The sequence below is a fragment of the Danio rerio genome, chromosome 5, assembly GCF_049306965.1.
Source record: "Danio rerio strain Tuebingen ecotype United States chromosome 5, GRCz12tu, whole genome shotgun sequence".
NCBI classification, from domain to species: Eukaryota; Metazoa; Chordata; class Actinopteri; order Cypriniformes; family Danionidae; genus Danio; species Danio rerio.
In genome coordinates, this window is record NC_133180.1 from 70,500,567 (window position 1) to 70,526,046 (window position 25,480).

The following is a 25,480-nucleotide window of genomic DNA, read 5'->3' on the forward strand; positions in this document are numbered from 1 at the left end:
TATTTCGATATACCATACAATTTTGATTATGTATACTACAGTATATTATAGTAAATCTCTTTTGCATGTCTCTCTTTAACTAAATCAAATTATTATGCTAATTTCAGTGCAGCACAAATTCCTAAATGTTAGACTAACATCAACAGTTGTAGGCGTATTTCATATGGTTATTCTGACCTAAGTTAATTAGCCAACTGAATCAACTAGCATCTCTTTTTATACATCCATGTTGACATTAAAGTCATTCGTTGCTTGGGGTTTCATCGATCTTAATAATTTCAACAGCAATACCCAGCCCAGGCTCGTTGCGGATACATACCTAGGTCTACATTTTTGGAGACAGTAAAATATGTAATTGGAGGTATGTCTGCTGGCAGTTTTTGTTTTTATAAATCCACTAGAGGGCGCTGTGTTTGCTTTTTGAAGATCCCAAATTCTCTTGCGCATCCTTTTCTCGTGTAATTACACTAGAGGGTGAAATATACACTTCAGCCAATTAAGACAGCTTGCTGTCAGCTGACGCACTCATTCCCTTCCCTAAACCCAACCGATAGTGTTTTTAAAAGCAATCTAGAAAAAGAAAAGCCATCACTTTGCATTTTCGGCAAGCTGTTTATTTATTTATTTTTTGCTTTTTTTCCGGGATTCTGGAACCATTCTTCACCTTACTCGCACTCGTCATCGCAGTCAACTCTGCTATGTATCCCAAGTCTGCAACCTACACAGCCAGCCACTGGGCAAACTAGTAACAATGGAATAGTCATTCGTACGAAGGTAAGCGGTCAGCTGGTAGCACTAAAAGGAACAGAAGCCGTCATTGCTTCATTCCGCTCCACATCGTTTGTTTTACAGACAAATTAGAGACAGATGTACCTCTGGGTACATATTTCGCAGCCTCCAGAAATGTAGATAGAGGTATGTGTCTACAACGAGCCTGAGTTGGCAATACCTGCTCATTAGTAAATTCACTTATTTAACTTTCAGTTATTTTTAAAGCATGTGTCAAGATGCAGTCGCATAAATGTACATAAATAACAAAAAAGTTGACTTTAAAAAAGTCGTTCAATCCCTACTTCCAACATAGGCTCATTCTAAAGACGTAGCCCTATATACATTTCTGGTGATCGTGAATTATGTAGCCAAAGCTACATACTGTGTGACTGCTTTTCATCTTTAAAATAAACGAAACTGGGCGGTATGATGCTGTTCCATTTTACGCGCTTACCAGCTGAACAATTAGCTTGCCATGTATGTCAGTGGACTTGAGATGAAGAAGTTGACCACAACAATAGGATTCGAGTCAGGAGAAGAACAGTTCCGGAAAGCAGGTAAGACAAAAAAAAAAAAAAAAAAAAAACAACTTGCAAAAAATAAAAATAAAAAAATCTTCAAGAGTTCACACTTAGCTTATAATCAATAGAGCATAACTGGCCCGAAAGACAGCCCTGAGCTTGTAATATCCTTGAGCCCGGGGCTCCCTCCCGTTAGAAAGGCGAGAGGGGAGTTCGAGCTCAGGTAGGTCTCAAAAAGTCCCATGCTTGAGAAGTATAAGCTATGTTGTCTTGGGTGATTATTTGGTTTAGTCGATAGGTTATGCTGTATGTTTTTGGATGGTGGGAGGAAACCGGGGAACCTGGGGGAAACCTACGCAAACACGGGAAGAACATCCGCACAGAAACTCCGCACAGAAACGCCAACCGGCCCGATAGGAGGTTGGACCAGCATTGTTCTTGCTCTGAGGCAACAGTGCAAGCCACTGGGCCACCGTGTTGCCCTATCGGGAAAAAGGTTGGGAAGTAGGGGTGGAGGGGGGGTTAACTTCAAGACGAAGATAACTGGAGTGAAAAACTTTGGTTATTTATAATGCTTCCGTAATCATCTAATAGAGCAGATTACAGAGCTAATGAGGTGTCAGCGGTGTTGATCATAAACATGTGATCCTCTCGAAATTAGTTTATAATAAACCACACAAGTAAATAACGGTGAGAATGTGGTAAAATATGAAAAACGTGGTAAAAATCAGGCAAGGGCTTTTGTTTTTCTGGATTGCTTTTTAAAGTTGTGGTTGGGTTTAGGGAAGTGGGTGGGCGGGTCGAACAGTGCATTTGAAAACACTATTGGTTGGGTTTAAGGAAGGAGGAGGGTAGGTCAGTCAGTCAGTCAGTCATTCAGTCAGTCAGTCATTCAGTCGGTCAACAGCAGCCTCTGGTGTATTTACGTGAGAACAGCAGGCGTACAGAGCAAAAAGACTACACAGCAGCCTCTGGTGGATTCGCGAAAACAAAAACTTTAATAAAATATAGCTTCTGGGACGTATTTGGCACTCTTCAGAAATGTAAACAGAGGTACGTTTCTAGAATGAGCCTGAGTTCGCCTACTGCATAGACATTCACACAAAAACATGACTGTTGTGCATTAATTAGTGTTTACACGTGTTCTCGTCTAAGGTGCCGATTAGAGCAGCATCTCCAGCAGGTAAATAGCCCTCCTTCCAGGCAAAAGCACACACATACAGACACATCACTTGCTTTGACATCCTGTTCCTCGCCTCCTCATTGTTCTCTTATGACTTCCTGTACCGAATCACACACTCACCAATGTAAACAACCCTGGCAGAAAATAACGTGAGAAAAAATGAAGACAGCAAACACTTCATGTCCTGTCCTGCGAAACATGCTGTTGGTTACGTCACTCCAAAAGCATCAACCAGGAAATATGATGAAATATCTTTGTATCATTCCATCAGCGTTATGTCAGGATGCCGCGTCGCATTACAAAACAATTAAATCCGACAGGTCTGATGGCTTGGAAAATCATCTGACCGGATGAGGGGAAAGGGGTGAGCGGTTCATTCGTTCCTAAACATTCTTGAAAGTGCAACTCCAGTGCAACTTCACCCCAGAGACATCTAAATCAGTCTGGAAGGAAACGCGCACGCATAAAGGAGCCAAGCGAAATGTATAGCACAATCCAGTCTAATCTTTCACGCCCAAGGACAAAGGAAAGCCTACAATGATGTCATGCACAAAAACATATGTACGTTGGGATTTAAGAGCAAAGACGAGGAGGACAAAGCATCAACATTTAAATGGAGAAGACGCAGATGAAGAGATGTGACCATGTTGGGAATGGCACGTCTTGATCACACTGTAGAAACAGATTGCACTGAATGCATAATGATGAAATGTCTTTAATGACCTACTGGAGAAAAGATGGACAGATCGCGGTGCCCTTCAGGATCTGTTTTAATGAGTTTACTTGGGCATGCTAATTAATTAGGCAAAAGCTGAAAGTGTTTCGATTGAAAGTGAATTTGGGATGTTCTCAAGGCCTCAAGGCATCCGAGCTGAAATGAGATCCGGTCAGTTTTCTGGTCAGAAAGTGTGTCAGCCTTAGGGAGAAGGCTGCATGTAAACCAACACATATACTGTACATCACATGTACATGACAAGGTGTCATACAATGTGTCAAAGCTACATATCATTTTAAGTGACATACAGTGGTAGGTGTAGAAAATATAGTGAGATAGCCACCATTCAGTACTCTCATACCAAGTAATTCATTCATTTTCTTTTCGGCTTAGTCCCTTTATTAATCGGGGGTCGCCACAGCGGAATGAACCGCCAACTTATCCAGCATATGTTTTACGCAGCGCATGCCCTTCCAGCTGCAACCCATCTCTGGGAAACCCATCCATACACACTCATTCACTACGGACAATTTAGCCTACCCAATTCACCTGTACCACATGTCTTTGGACTTGTGGGTGAAACCGGAGCACCCAGAGGAAACCCACGCAAACGCAGGGGGAACATGCAAACTTGAAACGCCACTGACCCAGCCAAGACTCAAACCAGCGACCTTCTTGCTGTGAGGCGACAGCACTACCTACTGCGCCATTGCATTGCCCACATACCAAGTTATTAAAAATAAAGTCTCAATCAAATATATTATTACAATTTTAACTAGAACCTAAAGTTTGTTGACGAACCTTGAGTCCCAGCGCAGTCACATTGGCTTCCTCAAGCCAACATCAAAGGCAGTTGGCAGGAAGCCCAGCGGTTAGGGCTGCTCGATTATGGGAAAAATCATAATCATGATTATTTTGGTCATAATTGTAATTACGATTATTCAAAACGATTATCAGTTAAAGTCAAAATTATTCGCCCTTCTGTGAATTTATTTTTATATACAAATATTTCCCAAATTATGTTTAACAGAGCAATTTTTACAGTATTTCCTATAATATTTTTTCTTCTAAAAAAAGGCTTATTTGTTTTATTTCAGCTAGAAAAAAATCAGGTTTAAATATTTTGAAACCTATTTTAATAGCTCAATATTTTTAGCCCCCTTAAGCAATATATATTTTTGATTGTCTGCAGAAGAAACTACTGTTACATAATGACTTGCCTATTTACTCTAATTAAGCCTTTAAATGGCACTTTAAGCTGAATACTAGTATCTTGAAAAATATATAATAAAATATAATGTGCTGTCATCATAGCAAAGATAAAAGAAATCAGTTATTAGAAATGAGCTGTTTAAACTGTGTTTTAAGCATCTTCACTGTAAGAAAAAACTTTAACTACAAAAGTCCTTCAGTCAAGAGCAGCGAGTGGATTTTGTCCTTTTGTTGTTTGATTAATAATAAAAACAGCAGCAGGAATATCGTACGCTGTCACTTTAAGAATAGTGCGACTCCGATATGGTTTCTCTTTCATGTGTCTTGATTCTCAACTTGTTTGTTTTTTACACAAATGAGGATTAATATGAATAATCACTGAACACCGTGCATGTATTTGACCATTAAAGCGCTCGCATTAAGATGGCGTTAGATGTGCGTGTGCTCTGCTGTCCGAGGCTGAGCGCGGACCACACACACACAACAGCAAGTGCTCTTTTGCGCTTTTAAAAGTATGAATGATGCGCATCCCATGCTGCAAAAGTTACATTACAGCACATCTTTTAGTCACTTTCACGTGGTCCTGGAAAGGAGGTGGTATATGATGGAATAATCGTTTATCTCGATTAATGGTTTTTCATAATCGTTAGAAGCTGTAATCAAAATCGAAACCGGATTTTTGATTAATTGCACAGCCTTAACAGCTAAGTGGTTGCTAGGCAGTTGCAGTTTTAATCACAGCTTTAATCACGTCACCTCATACTTCAGTTTCTTATCAAATCGTGACCAATCAATGCTCTCTAATATCTAACATGCCCCGCCCCCTTCAAGACACTTGATTGCTATGTGCATAAGAGCTGCACAATTAATCAAAAAAAGATCTCAATCTCGAGACGATCTTAATCCAGCATTTCTACGATTCTGCCAATCATATTTTCAAGTTCAGGAGAGAAGCAAAGGCGGCTGCCCGAGTCTTGTCATTATTTCACATACATTGCTCAGCAACATGGACACCTCCAAATGATGTTAAAAGAGTCACATACTGTATTTATAAGGTATAATTCACCCAGAAATGTCATTTTTGTCTTCGTATAATGCTGTATTCGTAGCCAGGAAATCACACGTCACGTGAGCTGCAGAACGTGAGCTGTTTCCACAGAGAGGGCGGGCGCGCGCTCTACTTATTGATAGATGCGCTGTGAATAACAGGTAATAAAGCTGTAAATGATATTCTGTTTGTGGCACAGAGTGATCGTTTGAGAGCCGCGCGCGAAGTATGAACAGCACTTAGTGGTGAAAATAAAACCGAAAGCGTGCACTTCATTGAAATAATCATATCGCATTTTAGAGTTGTGAGGCAGTGGCACAGTAGGTAGTGCTGTCGCCTCACAGCAAGAAGGTCGCTGGGTTGCTGGTTCGAACCTCGGCTCAGTTGGCGTTTCTGTGTGGAGTTTGCATGTTCTCCCTGCCTTCGTGTGGGTTTCCTCCGGGTGCTCCGGTTTCCCTCACAGTCCAAAGACATGCGGTACAGGTGAATTGGGTAGGCTAAATTGTCTGTAGTGTATAAGTGTGTTTGTGAATGTGTGTGTGGATGTTTCCCAGAGATGGGTTGCGGCTGGAAGTTGGCGGTTCATTCCGCTGTGGCGACCCCGGATTAATAAAGGGACTAAGCTGACAAGAAAATGAATGAATGAAAACGTTTTAGAGTTATGACTGCGACAAGCGTTTAATATGCTTTTTCTTTCATAGCGAACACACAGTTGTGCATAAAAATAAATGTTTACAGTGTCAGTATAACTACTCTAGCCTATATAATGTTGATTTTACCAGTGAATTAAATAATCTAAAATTGTTGTCAATGACAGATTGCAAGCATATATCTCAAACATAATTCAACATCAGAATTATTAAAGTAGAATAGAATTATTTATAGAAACCAGTAGACCTACGCACAATATTAATATTGTTGTTTTACCATATGTTTGAGAAAAAACAATAATAATTGCAGACTCAAATTAACCTTTATTTTACATCTTATTTTAAGATTACAGAATCGTGAGAAAATCGTAATCTTTATTTTAAGCAAAAGAATCACTATTCTCATTTTAGCCAGAATCGTGCAGCTCTAATGTGCTTGTTAATTAAAAACAAGATTTGTTATGACCAATTTTAACAATGATTGAATTTAAGATTTTTACCTTTGAATTGACACTCAGAAACCCTGGTTTAGACCTTGAGTCACGACTCAATTAAGTTATTAGGTCGAAAATGGAGCTGGAACATTTATGTACTCAACATTTGCTGCAATTACTAGTGCAGCAGACGTGGCTAGAAATAGCAGCGCTATCCAAGTTCATGGCTGTTGTAATGACTCATCTTTCTGATTGTTTTGACTGTAGTGTTTAATGAAAACACATGACTGAACTTTTTTGCCCTTGAGGATGCGAATGGAACAGGTGAAAACCTTGTCCTCACTATGGTGAAATATATCAAAAGATCATTAAATATATTAACGGAATATATAATAGAATCTCTTTATACTAAATCACCGCTGTGGCTTTAGAAGAGTTTGAGCATAGTGAAGACATATTGCTGAGTCTAATGAGACTTTTATGGTGTGCCCTTTTTAAAAGGCTTGAACGTTCTTTTTAATGTAATTTACTTGAAAAGAGGAAACTCATTCGGGTTTAGAAGAACTTAACGGCAAGCATTGATAAGATCCACATTTAGTGCAGGGCTCAACAATAAGGACTGCCCGATGGCCCGGGGCCAGCTTGAGAGACGCTCGGGACAGTAGACAAGATCATAGATCAAAAAAACCATTTGTCAATTGTGTAGAATCGAGAAACCGTTTGTGCTTTCAAGCCTTTAAATGCTACCCTCTCTGTCATGTCATAAACACCATATTGCTTTTCAGTTCCTCTTATCTGATTGGATATTGTGAGCACGTATCTGGTTATTTTTGTCTGTACAGCAACATGGCGGCAACATCAAATTATGAAGCTAATGTCTTGGAAGCAGACATTTATGTGGGTACAACAGGTTAAAATGAAGCGGGGTTTGGCACAGTTTGTCGTCAGTTTGGCAAAGCAGCCACCTTTTGTTAAATCAGTTAGAACTGCAATAAAATACCTGCATGTTTTCCATACTGCACTTTTTGTTTCCATAACACTTTGAATTAATTATTAATCAGTATATTAAAATACATTAAACACAGTAACTTCTAAATTCACAGACATTGTTTTGACGCATTATTCGAAGTATGTGTCTAAGAAATAGCTATTAACTTGTTGTTGTTTTGGTGGGACCAGTGAAAATTTTGGCAGGGCAAGTAAAAATCTGACCTACTGGCCCAACCGGTCCAGTCGAAAAATCCTTAGCGTTGATCCCTGTAGTGTAAACATTCTTGTTGGCTGTACATATATTTTCACACTATTTCTATTTAAAAAAGAAAAAAAAGAGCTAATAACTGATTTATTTCAAACATAAAGTCTGAATATACAGGATGGGCCATTTATATGGATACACCTAAATAAAGTGGGAATGGTTGGTGATATTACAGTTTTTTTCAATGGCTATGACAGTTTTTTTTTAAATACATTTAACAAGTTTCCTAACTCTTAACACGGTTATCACAACATCCATCTTCATGGGCTATACAATTAACACATTTCTTGTTGCTTTGACACAAAATGCATCCAGGTAACACCACTTTAAAATGTTTGAACTTCTTTTACATACAAACACAACCAAGACCATAACAATGTAATTTTACAGTCAAATTTACAAATGCTTTCCCACAGTGGGTCAAAACAGATAAAATCATGTTCTAAACAGAACTTACACAGGGTAAAGTCACAGTGAACAGCTGATCATATTGTGAATTGAAACACAAATATATTACCTCTATTTTATTCCATTGCTAATTGCAGTTTATACAACAGTTCTGTCGGGTTCTTTAATTTGATTGGCTGATAGCCATGTGATATTCTGCAATATCAGAACTCGTACAGCCTCTTTACCCTTTGTGTATTACTCCGCCCAGATACAGCCAGCAAAAAGCAGACACTACAGATCTAAAGTTTAAAAAAGATGCATGCTCAACTGTTTAACTGAGCTTATAATTTGAATCCGGAAGAAAGTAGTTCCTCAAGGGTTTTTGAGACTCTCCATGTTTGATTTTGATGTTTTTATACGCAATTATGCCGTCAAACTGTTGTATAAACGCAATATCACACTCGTAGCAGTGCGATATGGCTGATATGGCTGTATAGCGGCACTGGTGGGGGCACTACCAACGTACGCCTCCCACCAGTGCCGATATACAGCCATATCCCACTGCTACTCATGTGATAAATATATATATATATATATATATATATATATATATATATATATATATATATATATATATATATATATATATATATATATATATATATACATATTTATATCCATACAACAGTTCTGTCTGGTTTTTGAATCTGACTGGCTGATAGCTGTGTGATATTTTGCAAAGGCCACTTCACAATATAACTCCACCCACAAACAGCAAGCAACAAGCAGAGACGCTACAGTTTGACAAATATTACTGCTGTAAGACAACAAAATGTTTTTTTGATTGTATTTTTTAATTTTGGAATCCATGCATCAGATGAGCTTTTAAAGGGGACCTATTATGCAAGTCTCTGATATCCCTCAGTGTGTATGTGAAGTTTCAGCTCAAAATACCCCATAAATAATGTTTTATAACTCTTTGAATCTGACTCTTTACAGCTTTGATCCAAATTGTGCAGTTTTGGTGACTGTCGCTTTAAATTCAAGAGATTATGTGCTCCCAGCCTCTTTTAAAAATGATCTTTAGCGGATACAGTGTGAAAACTCAAATGGCGAATGGCTGCTTCTCACTCAGGACTCTTTATGCTAATGAGGAAGAGACTAATGTAACTAAGGGGTGGGGGTTTCCCCCTCTGATGACACGTATAAAGTGAGAATGTAAATTTCTTCAGACTGTTATTTCACCATTACAGGCTGCTTATATTCACACACCCATGCCACACAACTGTGTTTAAACCCCTTAAAAAAGTGATTTTTGCATAATAGGTCCTCTTTAAAGTGATCTGAACAGCCTTCAGCATTCTTTAATATCATGAAAAGTGGTTTAGCAAACACGTGTAGCAGCAGAAGCTCATTACAGTGACTGTAACAGAGCTAAAGACACACAGCGCAAGTGTGTCTCCTGTCAACCGAGCTCATGCACAAAGTATGAAGAGGCAGACTCACACTTGAATACACAAACCAATCCACACACACACACACACACACACACACACACACAAACACACACACACACACACACACACACACACACACACACACACACAAACACACACACACAAATACTCCCAACTCACCAGAAAAGAACAATCATGGGTGACACCTGAGTTACCAGAACTAATCAGCTTTTCATTCTTTACCTTTAGTCTCTGGATAAGCACTTTTGCTTTCATTTCAAGAGTTCGCCCTTAGCTGATGATTGATTATGGAGCGTGTTTGACATGCTGTCCCGGGAGAGAGCCCCGAGCTCATGAGGGTGATAGGGGAGTCTGAGTTCAGGTAGGTCTCGAGAACTCCCCTGCTTGATAATGTTGGAAGTAGATTATAACGCTAAGAAGTGTCTATGCTGTCAATTTAGATTTGTCAATTTGTTACACGTTTTTGGTCTGTGAGAGGAAACCGGAGAGCCCGGTGAAAACCCACGCAAACACGGGGAGAACATGCAAACTCCACGCAGAAATGCCGACTTGGGCAGGTAGTGTCTGAGCCGGTGATATTCTTGCTGTGTGGCAGTGGTGCTAACCACTAGGCCTCTGTGCTGCCCTGACAAGGAAATGGGAAGAGTAGGGGTGGAAGGGGGGATTCTTCAAGATGAAGATGGCTGAAGTAAGATACTCTGGTTGTTTATAGTGGTTCAGGAGTTGTCTGATTGGTAAATCAGTGTTAGCTAATGTGGACCAGGTGCTATCAATCATAAGCGAGCGCTCCTCTCGAAATTAGTTTATAAATAAACTTCACTTAAAGGGGCCGTTCCCACAAACTGAACATTCAGTCATTGCTGTCATAAATGAGTGCATCTGATTAATTTATGTCAAAACAAGAAAAAAAGATTTGAAACTGTACACAATAATGTGACTTAGGGTGCTTTCACACGTACACTTTTGTTTCGGAACGTGTCTCGTTTGCCCAGTTACCGCAGTTCGTTTGGCATATGTGAACAGGGCAATCGTGCTCTGTTCCGTGCCAAAGTAATCGCTCCGAGATCGCTTGAATGAGGTGGTCTCGGCTCGATTAAAACGAACCCTGGGGCGGTTGGATTGCAGTGAGAAAGCGATCCGATCTGAGCGCGGTTATATCACAGTGTTTTATGAATATGTAATAGGCATACGGCTGTATGAAGAGAGAATTATGAGTAGGGCGGGAAGTTTCGCGAGTCTCCGGATGCCCACAAACGAGTGATAATCTCCCGGTAATCTCGCGTCTCCCTCCCGATCCTCAAATAGGCATCATCGCGCACCCTCCTCACCCCTCCCCACCGCATCTCTCCTCAGAAAAGTCGCATACGCGCACCCTGTCAATCACCACCAAACCACCACCTCTCCTGACAGCTTAGCGGGATGCTGCAAAACAAACCCTGACACTCTGACCAATGTGAGGAGAGTTTACTCCCACGTGACTTTTTTTAGCTCTTTTGGTTCGATTAGAAACTTTGCAGTGTGAAAGGGAACTGCTCCAAGAGCAAAGAGCAACAATGTAACATTTGTAATCTCTGTTTCGGAACAACTGAATCGATTCACAGGTGTGAAAGCACCCTAAATTATGACAGTAGTAATCTTAGATTTTCTTAACCTTGCAGCACTTTTGGTGAACATGCTTTCCGCTTGTGTCAGGACATTTAGAAACAAAACAAGAGACACTAGCTGCGTCCCAAATGGCACACTATACACTATGCACTCATGCACTATGTACTTATGCACTTACACTCTCAACAGGATAGTATATGTATGTAGTGACGTCCCAAATGGCACACTATTGTTTTTTAGATATTGAATCCTTTTCCCTGATGACGTTTGACGGTTTGCAAATCAGTGAAATAAATGACCGAATTATCAAATAACACCTGCCGCGAGTATTGCCGCATTCACCATCGGGAGGCGCTATAATCCCTCTCGTAGGAGAATTTTGCTTTCACCATCCAAAATAAATAAAGTTATTCAACATGTGAGTCCAATAGCTCCGCCCCTTCCACTACGTAAGCAAACCTGCAGTCGTTGAGTGCGTGAAGTGTCCATCATTACACACTTAATTTTAGCAGCTGAATGAGTGCATCATCCGGGTAATTAAAGAGCACTTATTATTTTTAGAGTTTTCAGTGTGAACACACAACTTACACTATTTATACTACAAAATGGCGTAGAATAGTGCGTAAGTATGCGATTTGGGACGCAGCTAGTCTTTATAATAGGAAGCCCTAGGAAGCGAAATAGGAAGCGAAAAGGTGTGGGATAAAACAAGATGATTAGAGATTAAAAAGCGTGCGATTGGTCATTGTTTTAAATTCCTGTCCAGAGAGGTCATGTTTTGATCCTCGATTGGTCTCACACAGTTATGTGATGCGATTTCGCAGGTCAGAGTTCACCAAGCTTGAACTTTCCAACGCAGCGATCTGCGAAATTTGACGCACAAGCTTGCCTTTCTGGTCTGACACATTCGCGTGGTATATTTGGAAGTCTATGGGGAGAAAAGTCCAGTGTGACCACAGCTTTAGTCCCTTTTTTATTAGGGGTCACCACAGCGGAATGAAGCGCAAACTATTCTGGCATATGTTTTGTGCAGCAGATGCCCTTCCAGCAACAACCCAGTACTGGGAAACACTCTCATTCACACACACACACACACTCAAACACCATGGCCAATTTAGTTCATCCAATTCACCTATAGCGCATGCTATAGCGAATTTCCGAGGAAACCCACGCCAACACAGGGAGAACAAACAAACTCCACACAGAAATGCCAACTGACCCAGCTGGGGCTTAAACCAGTGACCTTCTTGCTGTGAGGTGACAGCGCTAACCACTGCCCTCCCGTGCCGACTCAATCCATAAAAATTCAACAAACGGCAGGAACACCAATCAAATCTGTTCTTCTATATAGATTCTAAAAATCATATTCAAAAGATAATTAATATTACAAAATCATTGGACAGAATTTTAAATTTTGGCACAAACTCTAAATCAAAGTCATCATGAAAACATCCTCTTCTATTTATAAGGCCAACGTCAAGTTTTTCAAACATAAGTAGCAGTGATTCAGCAAATGATCAAATCTCTAAAATAAATAACCCAGAACTAAACCGCGGCGACTCTAAAACAAGCCAGTGACTCAGAGGAGCTGAACTTCCTTTCAAAACCGCTCTCTTCTCCAGGGTGCAAATTGGATCCGTCTGTCCCGTAGGGTGTAAGTGCAGCAAATAACACCTGTCCGAGTATCACATGAACAGTAGTTTAGGGGGCCCTGTTACTGTTTAAAGGAATTTTTCGGTGTGTATAATTTGCTGCTCTCATGGGAGAAGAAACGCAAGATCCATATCTCCCATCAGATCTTATCTGAATTACTGACTGCTCTGCATTGAGCCTGTAACATATCCTTCAAAAGAGCAGGAGTGTGTACAGGACGAGGAGACGAAAAGAGCGGAGAGAGGAGAAAAAGGGAGGAAAGGATACCTTAAACAGACTTGGTTGCTTTTTATGGACAGTATATTTACAGTCAGTGGAGGTTTAAGTTACGGTATGTTCTGCACTTTGTAAAATGTTCTGTCGGGAGCAAAACACATAAAACAGGAGAAAACATTTTTAAAAGCACAAACTCCTGATTTTGAGTGTCTAGTGCAAGTAGAGTAAAAAGCTTATCATATTATTAACATATCGTATTGTTTTTTCAAAGTTCAAAGATATGAAGTTACTTATAGTCCACAGAATGTCTAAAGAGGCCATCACGATAATTTGCAAGCAAAAACCTATTAAATGCAGACAGAGGTCAGACTGTCTGTCATGTGCAGTGCAGAAGTTCATGAGTTTGCACCTGGTAATTAGACAGCTGGACCTCTCATTAACATGTCAGCCGCAACACGCAGAAAAAAACAAAGACAGACAGACTTGAACATATTAGATAATTACACTGTCAGTGACCTGCTTCTGTGCAGCATTAAAGACAGAGCAGTCTGGCAACACACGCACACGCACACACACACACACACATACACATACATCCTTCACCCTTCACACTCTAAACGACATGGTACTTATGCTGCCATAAAGATGGAAAGTGGGGATGGGAGAGGTGTTGTACATTCCTCAGATTCTCCAAATCCATTAACTCTAAACTGAATTACCATGCATAAGGTCAAGTGTAATCCCATTAACACCGCAGCAGAGGAAAAGGGACATGACTGGTCTGAAACACTCTCTTAAAGAAGTTTTTATGCTCGCTGGTATCAGCTTGACTGAAGTTTTGTCTTGATGACAATATTATAAGATCTATCTATCTATCTATCTATCTATCTATCTATCTATCTATCTATCTATCTATCTATCTATCTATCTATCTATCTATCTATCTATCCATCCATCCATCCATCCATCCATCCTTCCATCCATCCATCCATCCATCCATCCATCCATCCATCCATCCATCCATCCATCCATCCATCTATCTATCTATCTATCTATCTATCTATCTATCAGTCTGTCCATCCGTCCGTCCATCCATCCATCTATCGTCCGTTTGTCCATCCATCCATATATCATCTGTCCGTCCGTCCGTCCGTTTGTCCAACCGTCCGTCCGTCTGTCTGTCTGTCTATATATCTATCTATCGTCCATCCATCCATCCTTCCATCTATCTATCCATCCATCCATCCATCCATCCATCCATCCATCCATCCATCCATCCATCCATCCATCCATCCATCCATCCATCCATCCATCCATCCATCTATCTATCTATCTATCTATCTATCTATCTATCTATCTATCTATCTATCTATCTATCTATCTATCTATCCATTCATACATCCATCCATCCATCCATCCATCTATCCATCCATCCATCCATCTATTCATCCATCCATCCATCTATTCATCTATCCATTTATTTATCTCTCCATCCCTCTGTAAATTTGTGCATCCATCTGTTCATCTTTCTTTGTGTCTGTCTGTCTGTCTGCAAATCATTTATTTAGAAAATCACGGGATCTCTAAGTCAGAATTTGCTAGGGGTATGAATAATTTCAGCCTTAACAAGCAATTCGTTATTAAAAAAATCTTTTTTAAAACTTTATGTTTAAAAATGCATGTTTTTTTGTTTTTGTTTTTTTTTGTTAAACAGCATCTGGGAAGTATAAATTAAATCATGGATAATAATTTTGTCTTCAACTATCTTCAGCATGTTCTCACATGTTTGTTGCCCACTGTTCTACGTTCTATACATGCTAAAGCTTCCTCTAAACATACGGGATCAAACAAGGTCCACGGTACAAGGTGCACAGTTGTCATTATCAAAAAGTCATGCATACACACTGCATAGGGCAAATGATTAACAGGGCAGATCAAATATACCCCTCTGCCATCACTGCTTAATGTGTCTGTCAAAAGCTTTTAAAAGCTGATGTTTAAATTGCAACAGTTTGTACAACACTGAAACCAGAGAAGATCTAAACACAGACACACTCCCCCTCCCATGGATATATGCTGTATCACCTGACACACCATCAGACAAACTTTCTCAAGTGCAGTTTGGCCCTCTGCGCAGTGGCGTCTAGAAAACAGGCCTTTGGAGACAGACAATGGCTGGAGGGTGTCTGAGCGACGCTGTCACTTTAAGCAATTAACTTTGCCTTTAAAGCCGCTCTTATAAAACTGACAGCTGCAGACATTCACAAAGGGCCAATCACTTCTTCAGAAACACAAAACTGCTGGGGCCGTAAACCAAACTGGTTGGCTTTTATTGGAGTGGTCCGGCATCCCGTATACACCCCCATCACCACCACCTCCACCACAGACGGGCCTGTCTTACAATGGGACCCTCTATTTCTTATTAACGCTCATGGACTTGGGACAGTTGTGGCTGGCAGTGACCTATAAAGAGCCAACTTTAAAAAAATACACTAGTAAGGTTAAACCCTAAAATTTGCTGTGTGGATTCCAGCATACCTGTTAACCCTCCCGTTTCTCCTAGGATTCTCCAGTATTTAACAATTCTATCACGCTATCATCCCGTAAAGGTATTTTCTCTTATTTCTCCTGTATTTTGAATCTTTCTATGAAGGGTGGCAAAACATTTTAAAGAGCCGATCCTCCCTTTACGCAACCCATACTGCCCATACCACTAGGGGTTCAGCGGGGTACCTTGCTCTTAAATCTAAATCTGTTCTGGGCTTTCGTTTTATTTAGGCATGAAAACACTTTGAAATAAATATTAAAACGGCGTGATTCCCTTCCTTTCCATTATATATATATATATATATATATATATATATATATATATATATATATATATATATATATATATATATATATATATATATATATATATATATATATATATATATATATTAGAGGTGTGAAAATATACTGGTCTCACGGTTCGGTTATGATTATCATGCCTTCGATTCGGTTCAATTCGATATCTCGATGCATCACGGTCCATTGACGATGCTTTCCATGTACAGTGTTATATTTTAGGGAGGGAGGCTATAACAAGCTGTCTGTATAAACACACAGACACACAGCACCACACTGTCTCTCATTCAAACACACACAAACATAGACAGCACCAAACAACAAACAAACGCGCTGAGCGGAGCAGAAAAACAAAAAAAAAGAAGCACTTTTCCGACGGCCCCTTACTGAGAGCTCCTCTCAGCGCGTGCTCTCCTGGCTAAACACATATTGCGAGGGCTTAAACGGAGCAGTGCTCGTAATGTCGAGCGAAAAAAAAGAAAGACAGCTGTGAAACATAACCAGCTTTGTCTTTTTGTAGGAAACACACTTTAGATCTTTTTAGGGTAAGAGGTTTTTGAGTCATTGCCGTCTCTAACTGAATGTGTGTCAGGAATATCGAAAACAAAACCAACTGAACCGCGCTCATTTCTGGCACCCCCCTGGATATACAGCGCCCGTAGCATTTGCCTATGGTGCCTATGCCACGGGCCGGCCCCGAGTTGGCTGAGTGTTGTAAATACCCGCGCTCGCCTCCCTCACGACAGAGCGCATATTAGATAAATGACGTCAGTACATAAAACCCGTTTATGATTATTACTGAACCAATACCGAATTGTCCGCGTCTGCATCGCGGTGCACCGAAGAAACAATTAATTTTGACACCCCTAATATATATATATATATATATATATATATATATATATATATATATATATATATATATATATATATATATATATATACATATATATACATATATATATATGACAATGACACAATGACGATGACTCAAATCATAAATATAAAGCTTCTTTGATTGGTCTCTTGTCAAGACAAGGTCTAAAACAGATCTGAAACAGTAGGGATTAGGCCAAAGGAAGGTTGTATAATTCTTCTATTTATCCACGAACTTATATTTTCTCTCTCTCAGATTTCACTCTCTGGAGCATCTGATATCACGTATCTCATACATAGGAAATGTGTTTTTTGCAACACAGGATGTCTTATTAAAAGTTGCATTGCCTTCACATGTAAATCACTTGCGCTTCATCCACGTCTGCTTACTGCACAGGCTACAAAACAATCCGCTCTACTTCCATGTAATGTAATGATTGTAAGGGCGCAGGTGAGACATAATTTTTCGAGAGACACACGTGCGCTGCGTATGCAACGTCTATAAGTCATGTAAAACAATGAGTTGCAAACTGAAATTAATATATTTTGATAATATGGTTTAGAATTTAATGTTTCATGAGATTATTTAATTTTTTTGTGATTATTCATTCATTTTCTTGTCGGCTTAGTCCCTTTATTAATACGGGGTCGCCACAGCGGAATGAACCACCAACTTATCCAGCAGGTTTTTACGCAGCGAATGCCCTTCCAGCCACAACCCATCTCTGGGAAATTTTTTTTGTGTTTATTTTGCGTTTAATTAAGAATTTTTCAGGGTCGCAAAAATTGGCAACTTTTTCTTGATTTTGCGTTGGATTCAGCGATCGCGGAATCTCAAAAACTAGGGGGTTTGTATATCACTTTCAAACTGTTAAAAATGTCAACAAAAGTCAGTTTTTCAAACTTTTCAACATCAATAGTTTTGGGGGGAAAACTCAAGATTTCATAATTCAATTCAAAAGTATAAATTAGTGAAAAAAGATGAATCACAATACATGGAAAACTGTCTAATCATAGGTATATTTTGCAGTGTACGTAGCTTGGAAAATGAAAAAAACTGTTTCACATCCATCCGTCTTATTTGAGAGATTGATTCAGATTCTGAGATTGGGATGTGGTCTAAAAGGAGCTCAGGTTTGAAGAACAGAATGCTAGTGCATTTGATCAATCCCAACAATAGCTCAGGATAATTACAGAGAAGAAAGAAAGATCTCGATAAATCCGAGAGATCCAGTAAAGTCTTCAAATCTCAGTTGGTTCGAAAGCTCCGAGTTCCGCCCCTTTGAAGTGTTTGAGATAACTACTGAAGTGTGCTGACATCGATTGGTTGAGCTTTTATGGCAAGCTGTTTTAACATTTGACTTCTTTTAATAGGTTATCGTCTACATTTATATTAGCCATTTTTATTCGTAATTAATAGTGATAAGTCAAATAGTGCTATTTAGTATTGTGTTAAAGTGTGTGTGTTACTGTAATTATACAAATAATGAGTTTTGTTTTTTACTGCTATATGGTATCAGATTCTGTGGATAAAAAAAATGAATCATATACAGATACAAGCTGTTTATTCATTGCTTACGTTGATAGAGTCAATCAAACTGATTTATGTTTTGACTATTTTTATACTATTAAATGAAAGTTGTGGTTTGTTTAACGCTAACTACTTGTTATGATGCTTCATTGAGTGGTATTATAACAAATACATGTAACACTTTAAACTAGTGTTACTTTTTCTTTTGATACTACTAGTAACAATCCAATGCTAACCTTTCGATTACACTAACTAATAACATTTTCACTGACATTGAAATCTAATGAGAGTTTAATGAGGTTCAATGTCAACGGTTCACTTAGTAGCTCTTAGTAATATAAATATCAAATAAAGATAAACATTATTTATTGGTTATTTGCAACTAAATGTATTAATTTATTAAATAATATAACTTATGAGACAACAGGATTTATTTAGCATTTTATAGCTTTGTTTTTACTCGATCAGAATCTGTATTTTAGCTTATATAGACACTATTAGTAAGATGTTAGTGGAAAAAAAATATATAATCTATAACAGATACAAACTAGAGGTAACTAAATTAGTTTTAAGAACATATGAAGAGCTCAGGGGCAAAACGCCTTTAAGTGGCATCTGAAATTTTCCTTTAAAATGGGCATTTCTGTCACGCGCCTGTGTGTAGGTTCAGTATTTTTTCACTTTATGGCAATGGGTAGGTTATTTCCATAGCCCTTAAATTAAAACAACTGAACATACCATACAGGTACAAGATGTCAACATGATGTCATATTGACGTTGTACTCGCACGTACCCCAACCTCGTGGGGACGTTGGATTTTGTTTGGAAATGAAAATTGAGTTGACATCAGAACCCATCAGCCTAACGTCAATGTCCAACTTAAAATCAACCAAATGTCAATGTCTAATTATGTTACACCTTGCCACTATAATATAAGACGTTGGATTTTGGTCACTTTCCAGCACGACCTAAAATCAACCAAATATCAACATAATTTGATGTCATTATTGGACATCAAAATAACGTTGTCCTTGCTTCAATGCTGGCTGGACATTGAAGTTTAGTCACCTGACATCATGACCTAAATCTAACCTAATAATAACGTCTTATGATGTTGTGTGCCTGCTGCGTAAACACACAGGAGAATGCTTATTTTGGGAGAAAATTTCAGATAGCACTTAGCGGCTTTTGCACCTGAACTCTTCATGCGGATATATATGTATAAACATATGAATTTTAAAATTGTGAATATACACAGCAGTCAACGTATGAAGTGGATCAAAATGTTTTAAGTAAGTTGTCCTAAAGCAATGGAACTTGTTTTTTTTATCCAATTCAAATGCTGACTACTGTAAATAAAACTGGAATAGTTACAAGCTGAGTGCGAATTACAGGGGGGTTTGGGGGGGATTGACCCCCTTAATTAACGCTTGATCCCCACTGAAAGACATCAAAACAAGATGCATGAGGGGTCAGCTCTTTAAAAGTAAGAAACAGCTTTTTTCAGTATTAGCTTGCTTAAATATTAATCATTAAAAATGTATAAATATTGTTCTAGAGCACTGATTGACATCTTAAGTATTTACAAAACACATTTCTTGTAAACTAGGTGTTTATATCTGCATGCAGCCTAAAAAAAGAAAAATCAGACATAATTTGTATAGTTTGACCTACATTAACCTCTAAAATTGTCACTAAATAGAACTCAAAACACTGAGCATGTACACATTTTATTATTAAATTAAAAGTAATTTAAATACATTCATTAATTTGACTTACTTAAGAATGTAATACCAAACTACAGAGTTTACACCCATGCAGCTAACAGGAATGTAACCTAAAAGAATGAACTGAAGTGAAGTTTTTATATTAAATAAATCCAACGCCTAGCAATTATTAAACGGATAAAATAATCGTGAAGAGTAATTGTAAATTAACGCTTGATCCCACTGCAGGACATCAAAACAAGATGTATGATGGGGGTTATCTCTTTAAAATAAAAAAGCTTTGTTCAATATTATTAATTAAAAATGTAACATATAAATGTATAGTTCCACAGCATCGATTGACATCTTAAGTATTCACAAAACACATTTCTTGTAAAATAAGTTTTGATATCTGCATGTATTTATAAAAAGAAAGAAAAATTAAACATAATTTGTATAGATTGACCAACAGTAACCTCTAATATAGTCACTAAATATACCTCAAAACACTGCAAATGTATACAGTTTATTAATAAATAAGAAGCAATTGAAATACATTCATAAATTTGACTGACTGAAGCATGCATTACCAAACTACCGAGTTGACAGTCATCAATGTATAATTCACACACTGGTTACAAGTAACAGGGATGTAACCTAAAAGAATGAACTAAAGTAAAGTTGGTATAGTAAATAAATACAATAGTCTAGCAATTATAAAACGGATAAAATAATTGTAAAAAAAAAAGTAAAAAAAAGTAAAAACCGCTTGCCATACACCATCGGAGTGATAAATGTGACAGCGCAAACTGAAGAACGAGCGCTCTTCAATAAACTATTAACATTGACTGTTTGACTGAAGAGATCGAGTCTGCACTTCACCAAGTATTAGTCCCACACATTCATACAGCAGAAATACTAACATACAGATGCCTCAATGCATGGACATAAACTTAAAGATAACAATCCTGTTCATCATGGTTTAGGGTAGCTCGCTGGCTCATTAAATCTCACGTCCATTACCTGCCAGCGAAAAATTCCGAAGTGTTATTATTTTAGGAAAACCAGAGACTCACAGAAACAAACGCAAACATGCAGTAGTTTCGTTTCGTCCAGCACTTCTGAGCACCAACTGCTAGATGTCTGCACCTCAACATTACTTTAGCGTTAAGATAATAGAAACCATATTTCCCCGGAGTCAAACTCACCTAGAGACAGGAATGGTTTGGTTTCCATATTAGCGCATGCCAGCTCTGTTTCTTGTGGATAATGATTTATTTCCCCAGTGGGCAAGCTGTAAGATCCAGTAGGAAACGCCGGCGGAGCGAACGCCAGAGATCCGCTGTCAAAATCCACTTAATATCACTAAAGTATCTACTTCAGTCGGCTCCATCCAGTTTGTAACTCCGCTCTCTCTCTCTCTCTCTCTCTCTCTCTCTCTCTCTCTCTCTCTCTCTCTCTCTCTCTCTCTCTCTCTCTCTCTCTCTCTCTCTCCTTTACTACTCCTTCAGAGCTCAAGCTCTGCCTCAGCACAGGGGCCCCGCCGAGGGAGACTCCGACCAACAGCACTTACGCGACTTACGCAGCGACAATCAGAAACTGGTAGTAGCGCCAGGGGCGGACTGGCAATCTGGCAATTCTGGCAAATGCCAGAAGGGCCGGACCATTTTTTAAAAAGTGGGCCGGTCAGTTTAAAAAAAAAAAAAGTTTTTATTTTTTATATGAATTGTTTTTACATGCAGGTAGCTTTTATCTCGTGCAAGATGTGAATATTATGATGACGATGATTATAGTAATAATAATAATAAAAATAGTAAATGTTAAGCCAAGTGTGCCGCAAGCCTACGTTTGAGTGAAGGTTTCGGCCGTTAGATCGCCCCCTGGGGGCTGGCTGCAGTACAAGTCATAAAGCCCGCCTCCTCTGTGTTAATGAAGGAGACTTGAGCCCATATAAAAAAAATTATTACACTTGCAATAAAATGTCCCGAAAGATAGTTCTGGTCGATTAAGGCACTGGTTATTGTGCTGAAATAGGTGCAGATCTTCATTTTTGTAAACAGTTTGTTTTTAGCAGTAATTTAATGCTGGGCGTGTCATCGTGATTGACAGCTGTGATTGACAGTTTCTCAAAGCGCGGCGTCGACTGAAGCTTCGGCAGGAGACTGAAGTAGACTGAAATGTTATTATTCGATTTCTGTGTTATTTTACCATGACAAAATGAGTTCAGCAGTAAACTATAGTTTCTGACATACATGATCCTGGTGGAACACTGTTTATTCGCTAAGTTCAGGGCTTTTTTCGGGCTTTATTAGTTTGCTGATACACGCCTAGCCACCCAGATAGCAAAACACAGTTCCGGCTAGATTCTCGCCTGCCGGAGACTTATCTCTTAGAGCTCAGACTGACTAATGTTACCTCTGCTGGACCTACTCCGGATGCCTGGACTCACTGCCCGATTCCAGTCCGAGTCAATCGAGCCAGATGCGGCGGCCGAGCGAGCAGGCGCTGCCGCCTGCGAGCCGGAATCAGCCCGCGACGCCGCGAGTAAGTTATACGCTGCGGCCTGGAGCTGGCGCGATTGAATGTATAAAACCCTCATATTTGTTAACGTTATTACATCCATTTGTGTTGATATGACAGCAAACGCATGCTGAGAAGTTCGGGGGGCGTAGTTGATTTTACATAAAGCGTTTGATTGGAAGCTCGACTCTGCTCATTTTCGCGGCTCCTCCTCTGGCTCCATCAGACAATCCTTCTGCGCATGTCTGGCTCCAATTTCAGCAGTCTTTTGCGACAGTTTGTGCCCGTCAAGCAGGCGTTTTGCCCTCAAGGCGTTCAATGGGAAAAAGGGCTGTCGCGTCGTCCATATTTTTTACAGTCATTGTGTTAAGCATTTGGCCCAATCTGTGATGGCTGGCTGGTTTTAGGAGGGGCCGACCCAATCAGAGGTTACGCGGACGTAATCAAAATCTGGCATAAATGTCAAACAAACAGTAAGTGCAACACAAGCTAAGTGTCAGAGATCGACCGTGAAAAAAACGTGCAAAAAAGGGCTCTAAAATCAGACGCTGCCAAATGCATGAAGTTAACTGAAATATTCTCAAAAAGTTCAAATTCGTCTGCTGCATTAGTGGACAGTATCGCCGTAGAGGAGGTAAGACGAAAACAGAAAATATACTTCTAAGTCATTACACTAACATATACTAAGCCATTTTGACGCCATTCACACTACTTCTGACATTAACCAATACTGTGTTTAACAGTAAGCTTAGCGTAGAACTCCCGTACATTTTAAAATGTTATTATAATGTGAGATCTTGGGTATAAACTGCTGTATGCTACTGTACTAGCAATATTGTCTAACATGCCTAAAAAAACATAGCTATAGCCATAATACTGTAGGCTTTTGTAGTGAACTCTAAATACATAGCTAGTTTCTAAAGTAAAACATTAAATACATGTACAGGTTACAGTGTGTAATTAATCCTTAGGTAGGGGTGGAGAGAATGACAACACTGCAGAGAATGACATATATTGTTATTTGTGAATAAAAGTATGCTAGTGTTGCATGTCCATTTGTGTGTGTGTGTGTGTGTGTGTGTGTGTGTGTGTTTGTAATACACATTCACAGGTAACGGGTTGTTTTTGTTCCAGTCACATAAATTAAATGTTTAAATGTCTATTACATATGGTACTGCTTATATTATTTCACCATCTGTACACCAATATAAGTAGTGAATGTGCGTGTCCGTGATTGGGGCTGTATCGCTGTGGTAATGTGGGCTGGTGTGGCTACAGTGCCAGGGCTGAATTTTTGTCCCAGTCCGCCCCTGAGTAGCGCATTACGTTTGCCTTGTTACATTTACTCAGACTCGGCGCCAGGATGTCATAACTGAGGCGGCATTTTAATCCCATAGAGGGGCACTGGACCTGGTGACTGATTTGGTCCCTGCTGTTTCTTTCATTTCAGCTATTTATTCACTTATTTATTATTACTTTGGCATTAATATACTTTTTATAGTAATAATACTCCTTTGAATTCCATGCAGTCACCATTATCCACCCCTTCTACATAAATGTGGTTGTCATCTACCGCCCACCAGGTAAATTAGGTCACTTCCTAGATGAACTGGATGTTCTTCTCTCATCTTTTTCTAATTTTGCCACTCCCTTATTGGTGCTAGGTGACTTCAACATTTACGTTGACAAACCGCAAGCTGCAGACTTTCAGACTTTGCTTGCCTCTTTTGACCTAAAAAGAGCACCTACTTCTGCTACCCACAAATCAGGTAATCAGCTAGACCTTATTTACACACGACACTGCTTCACTGATCAAACAATAGTAACTCCACTACAAATATCTGATCATTTCCTTCTGTCTCTCAACATCCACATTACTCCTGAGCCGCCACACACTCCAACACTGGTTACCTTTCGCAGAAACCTACGATCTCTCTCACCCAATAGACTATCCACCATTGTTTCAGACTCTCTTCCTCCATCTCGCAAACTCACTGCACTTGATTCGAACAGTGCCACTAATACACTCTGCTCCACACTAGCATCATGTCTAGACCGATTATGTCCTCTTGCATCCAGGCCAGCCCGTGCCAGTCCTCCTGCACCCTGGCTCTCGGATGCTCTCCGTGAGCATCGCTCAAAACTTCGGGCTGCGGAGAGAATTTGGCGGAAAACTAAAAATCCTGCACATCTCTTAACATACCAAACTCTTCTGTCCTCTTTCTCAGCTGAGGTTACTTCTGCAAAGCAGACGTATTACCGTCTGAAAATCAACAATGCCACTAATCCTCGCCTACTTTTTAAAACATTTTCCTCCCTCCTCTATCCTCCTCCTCCACCCGCATCCTCCACACTTACTACTGATGACTTTGCTACATTCTTCTGCACCAAAGCTGCAAAAATCAGTGCTCAATTTGCTGCACCTACAACAAACACACAAGATACAACACCAACACCACACACACTCACCTCTTTTTCTCAGCTCTCTGAGTCTGAGGTGTCCAAACTTGTGCTATCTAGCCACGCAACCACCTGTCCACTCGATCCCATTCCCTCTCATCTCTTGCAAGCCATCTCTCCTGCAGTCATACCAACACTGACTCACATAATTAACACATCTCTTGACTCTGGTTTATTCCCCACTACATTTAAGCAGGCTAGGGTAACCCCACTGCTAAAGAAACCCAACCTGGACCATACGCTACTTGAAAACTACAGACCAGTATCCCTGCTTCCATTCATGGCCAAGATTCTGGAGAAAGTAGTGTTCAATCAAGTCCTGGACTTTCTTACTCAAAACAATCTCATGGACAACAAGCAATCCGGCTTTAAGAAAGGCCACTCAACTGAGACTGCCCTGCTCTCGGTC

General features: G+C 39.5%; 1 protein-coding gene across 3 annotated transcripts in view; it reads right to left on the reverse strand.

Annotated features, from left to right (window-relative positions):
• Positions 1-21,458, reverse strand: part of rxrab (retinoid x receptor, alpha b) — a 130,473-nt gene extending 109,015 nt beyond the window's left edge. For all 3 annotated transcript variants that reach the window (XR_012406102.1, XM_009301955.5, XM_073951069.1), the window contains exon 1: positions 21,300-21,458. Coding sequence is in view for 2 of the 3 variants with exons in the window: in XM_009301955.5 (XP_009300230.1) it covers positions 21,300-21,327 (28 nt within the window). In the remaining variant the exon portion in view is untranslated. The remainder of the gene's footprint in view (positions 1-21,299) is intronic.
• Between the last annotated feature and the right edge of the window lie 4,022 nt (positions 21,459-25,480).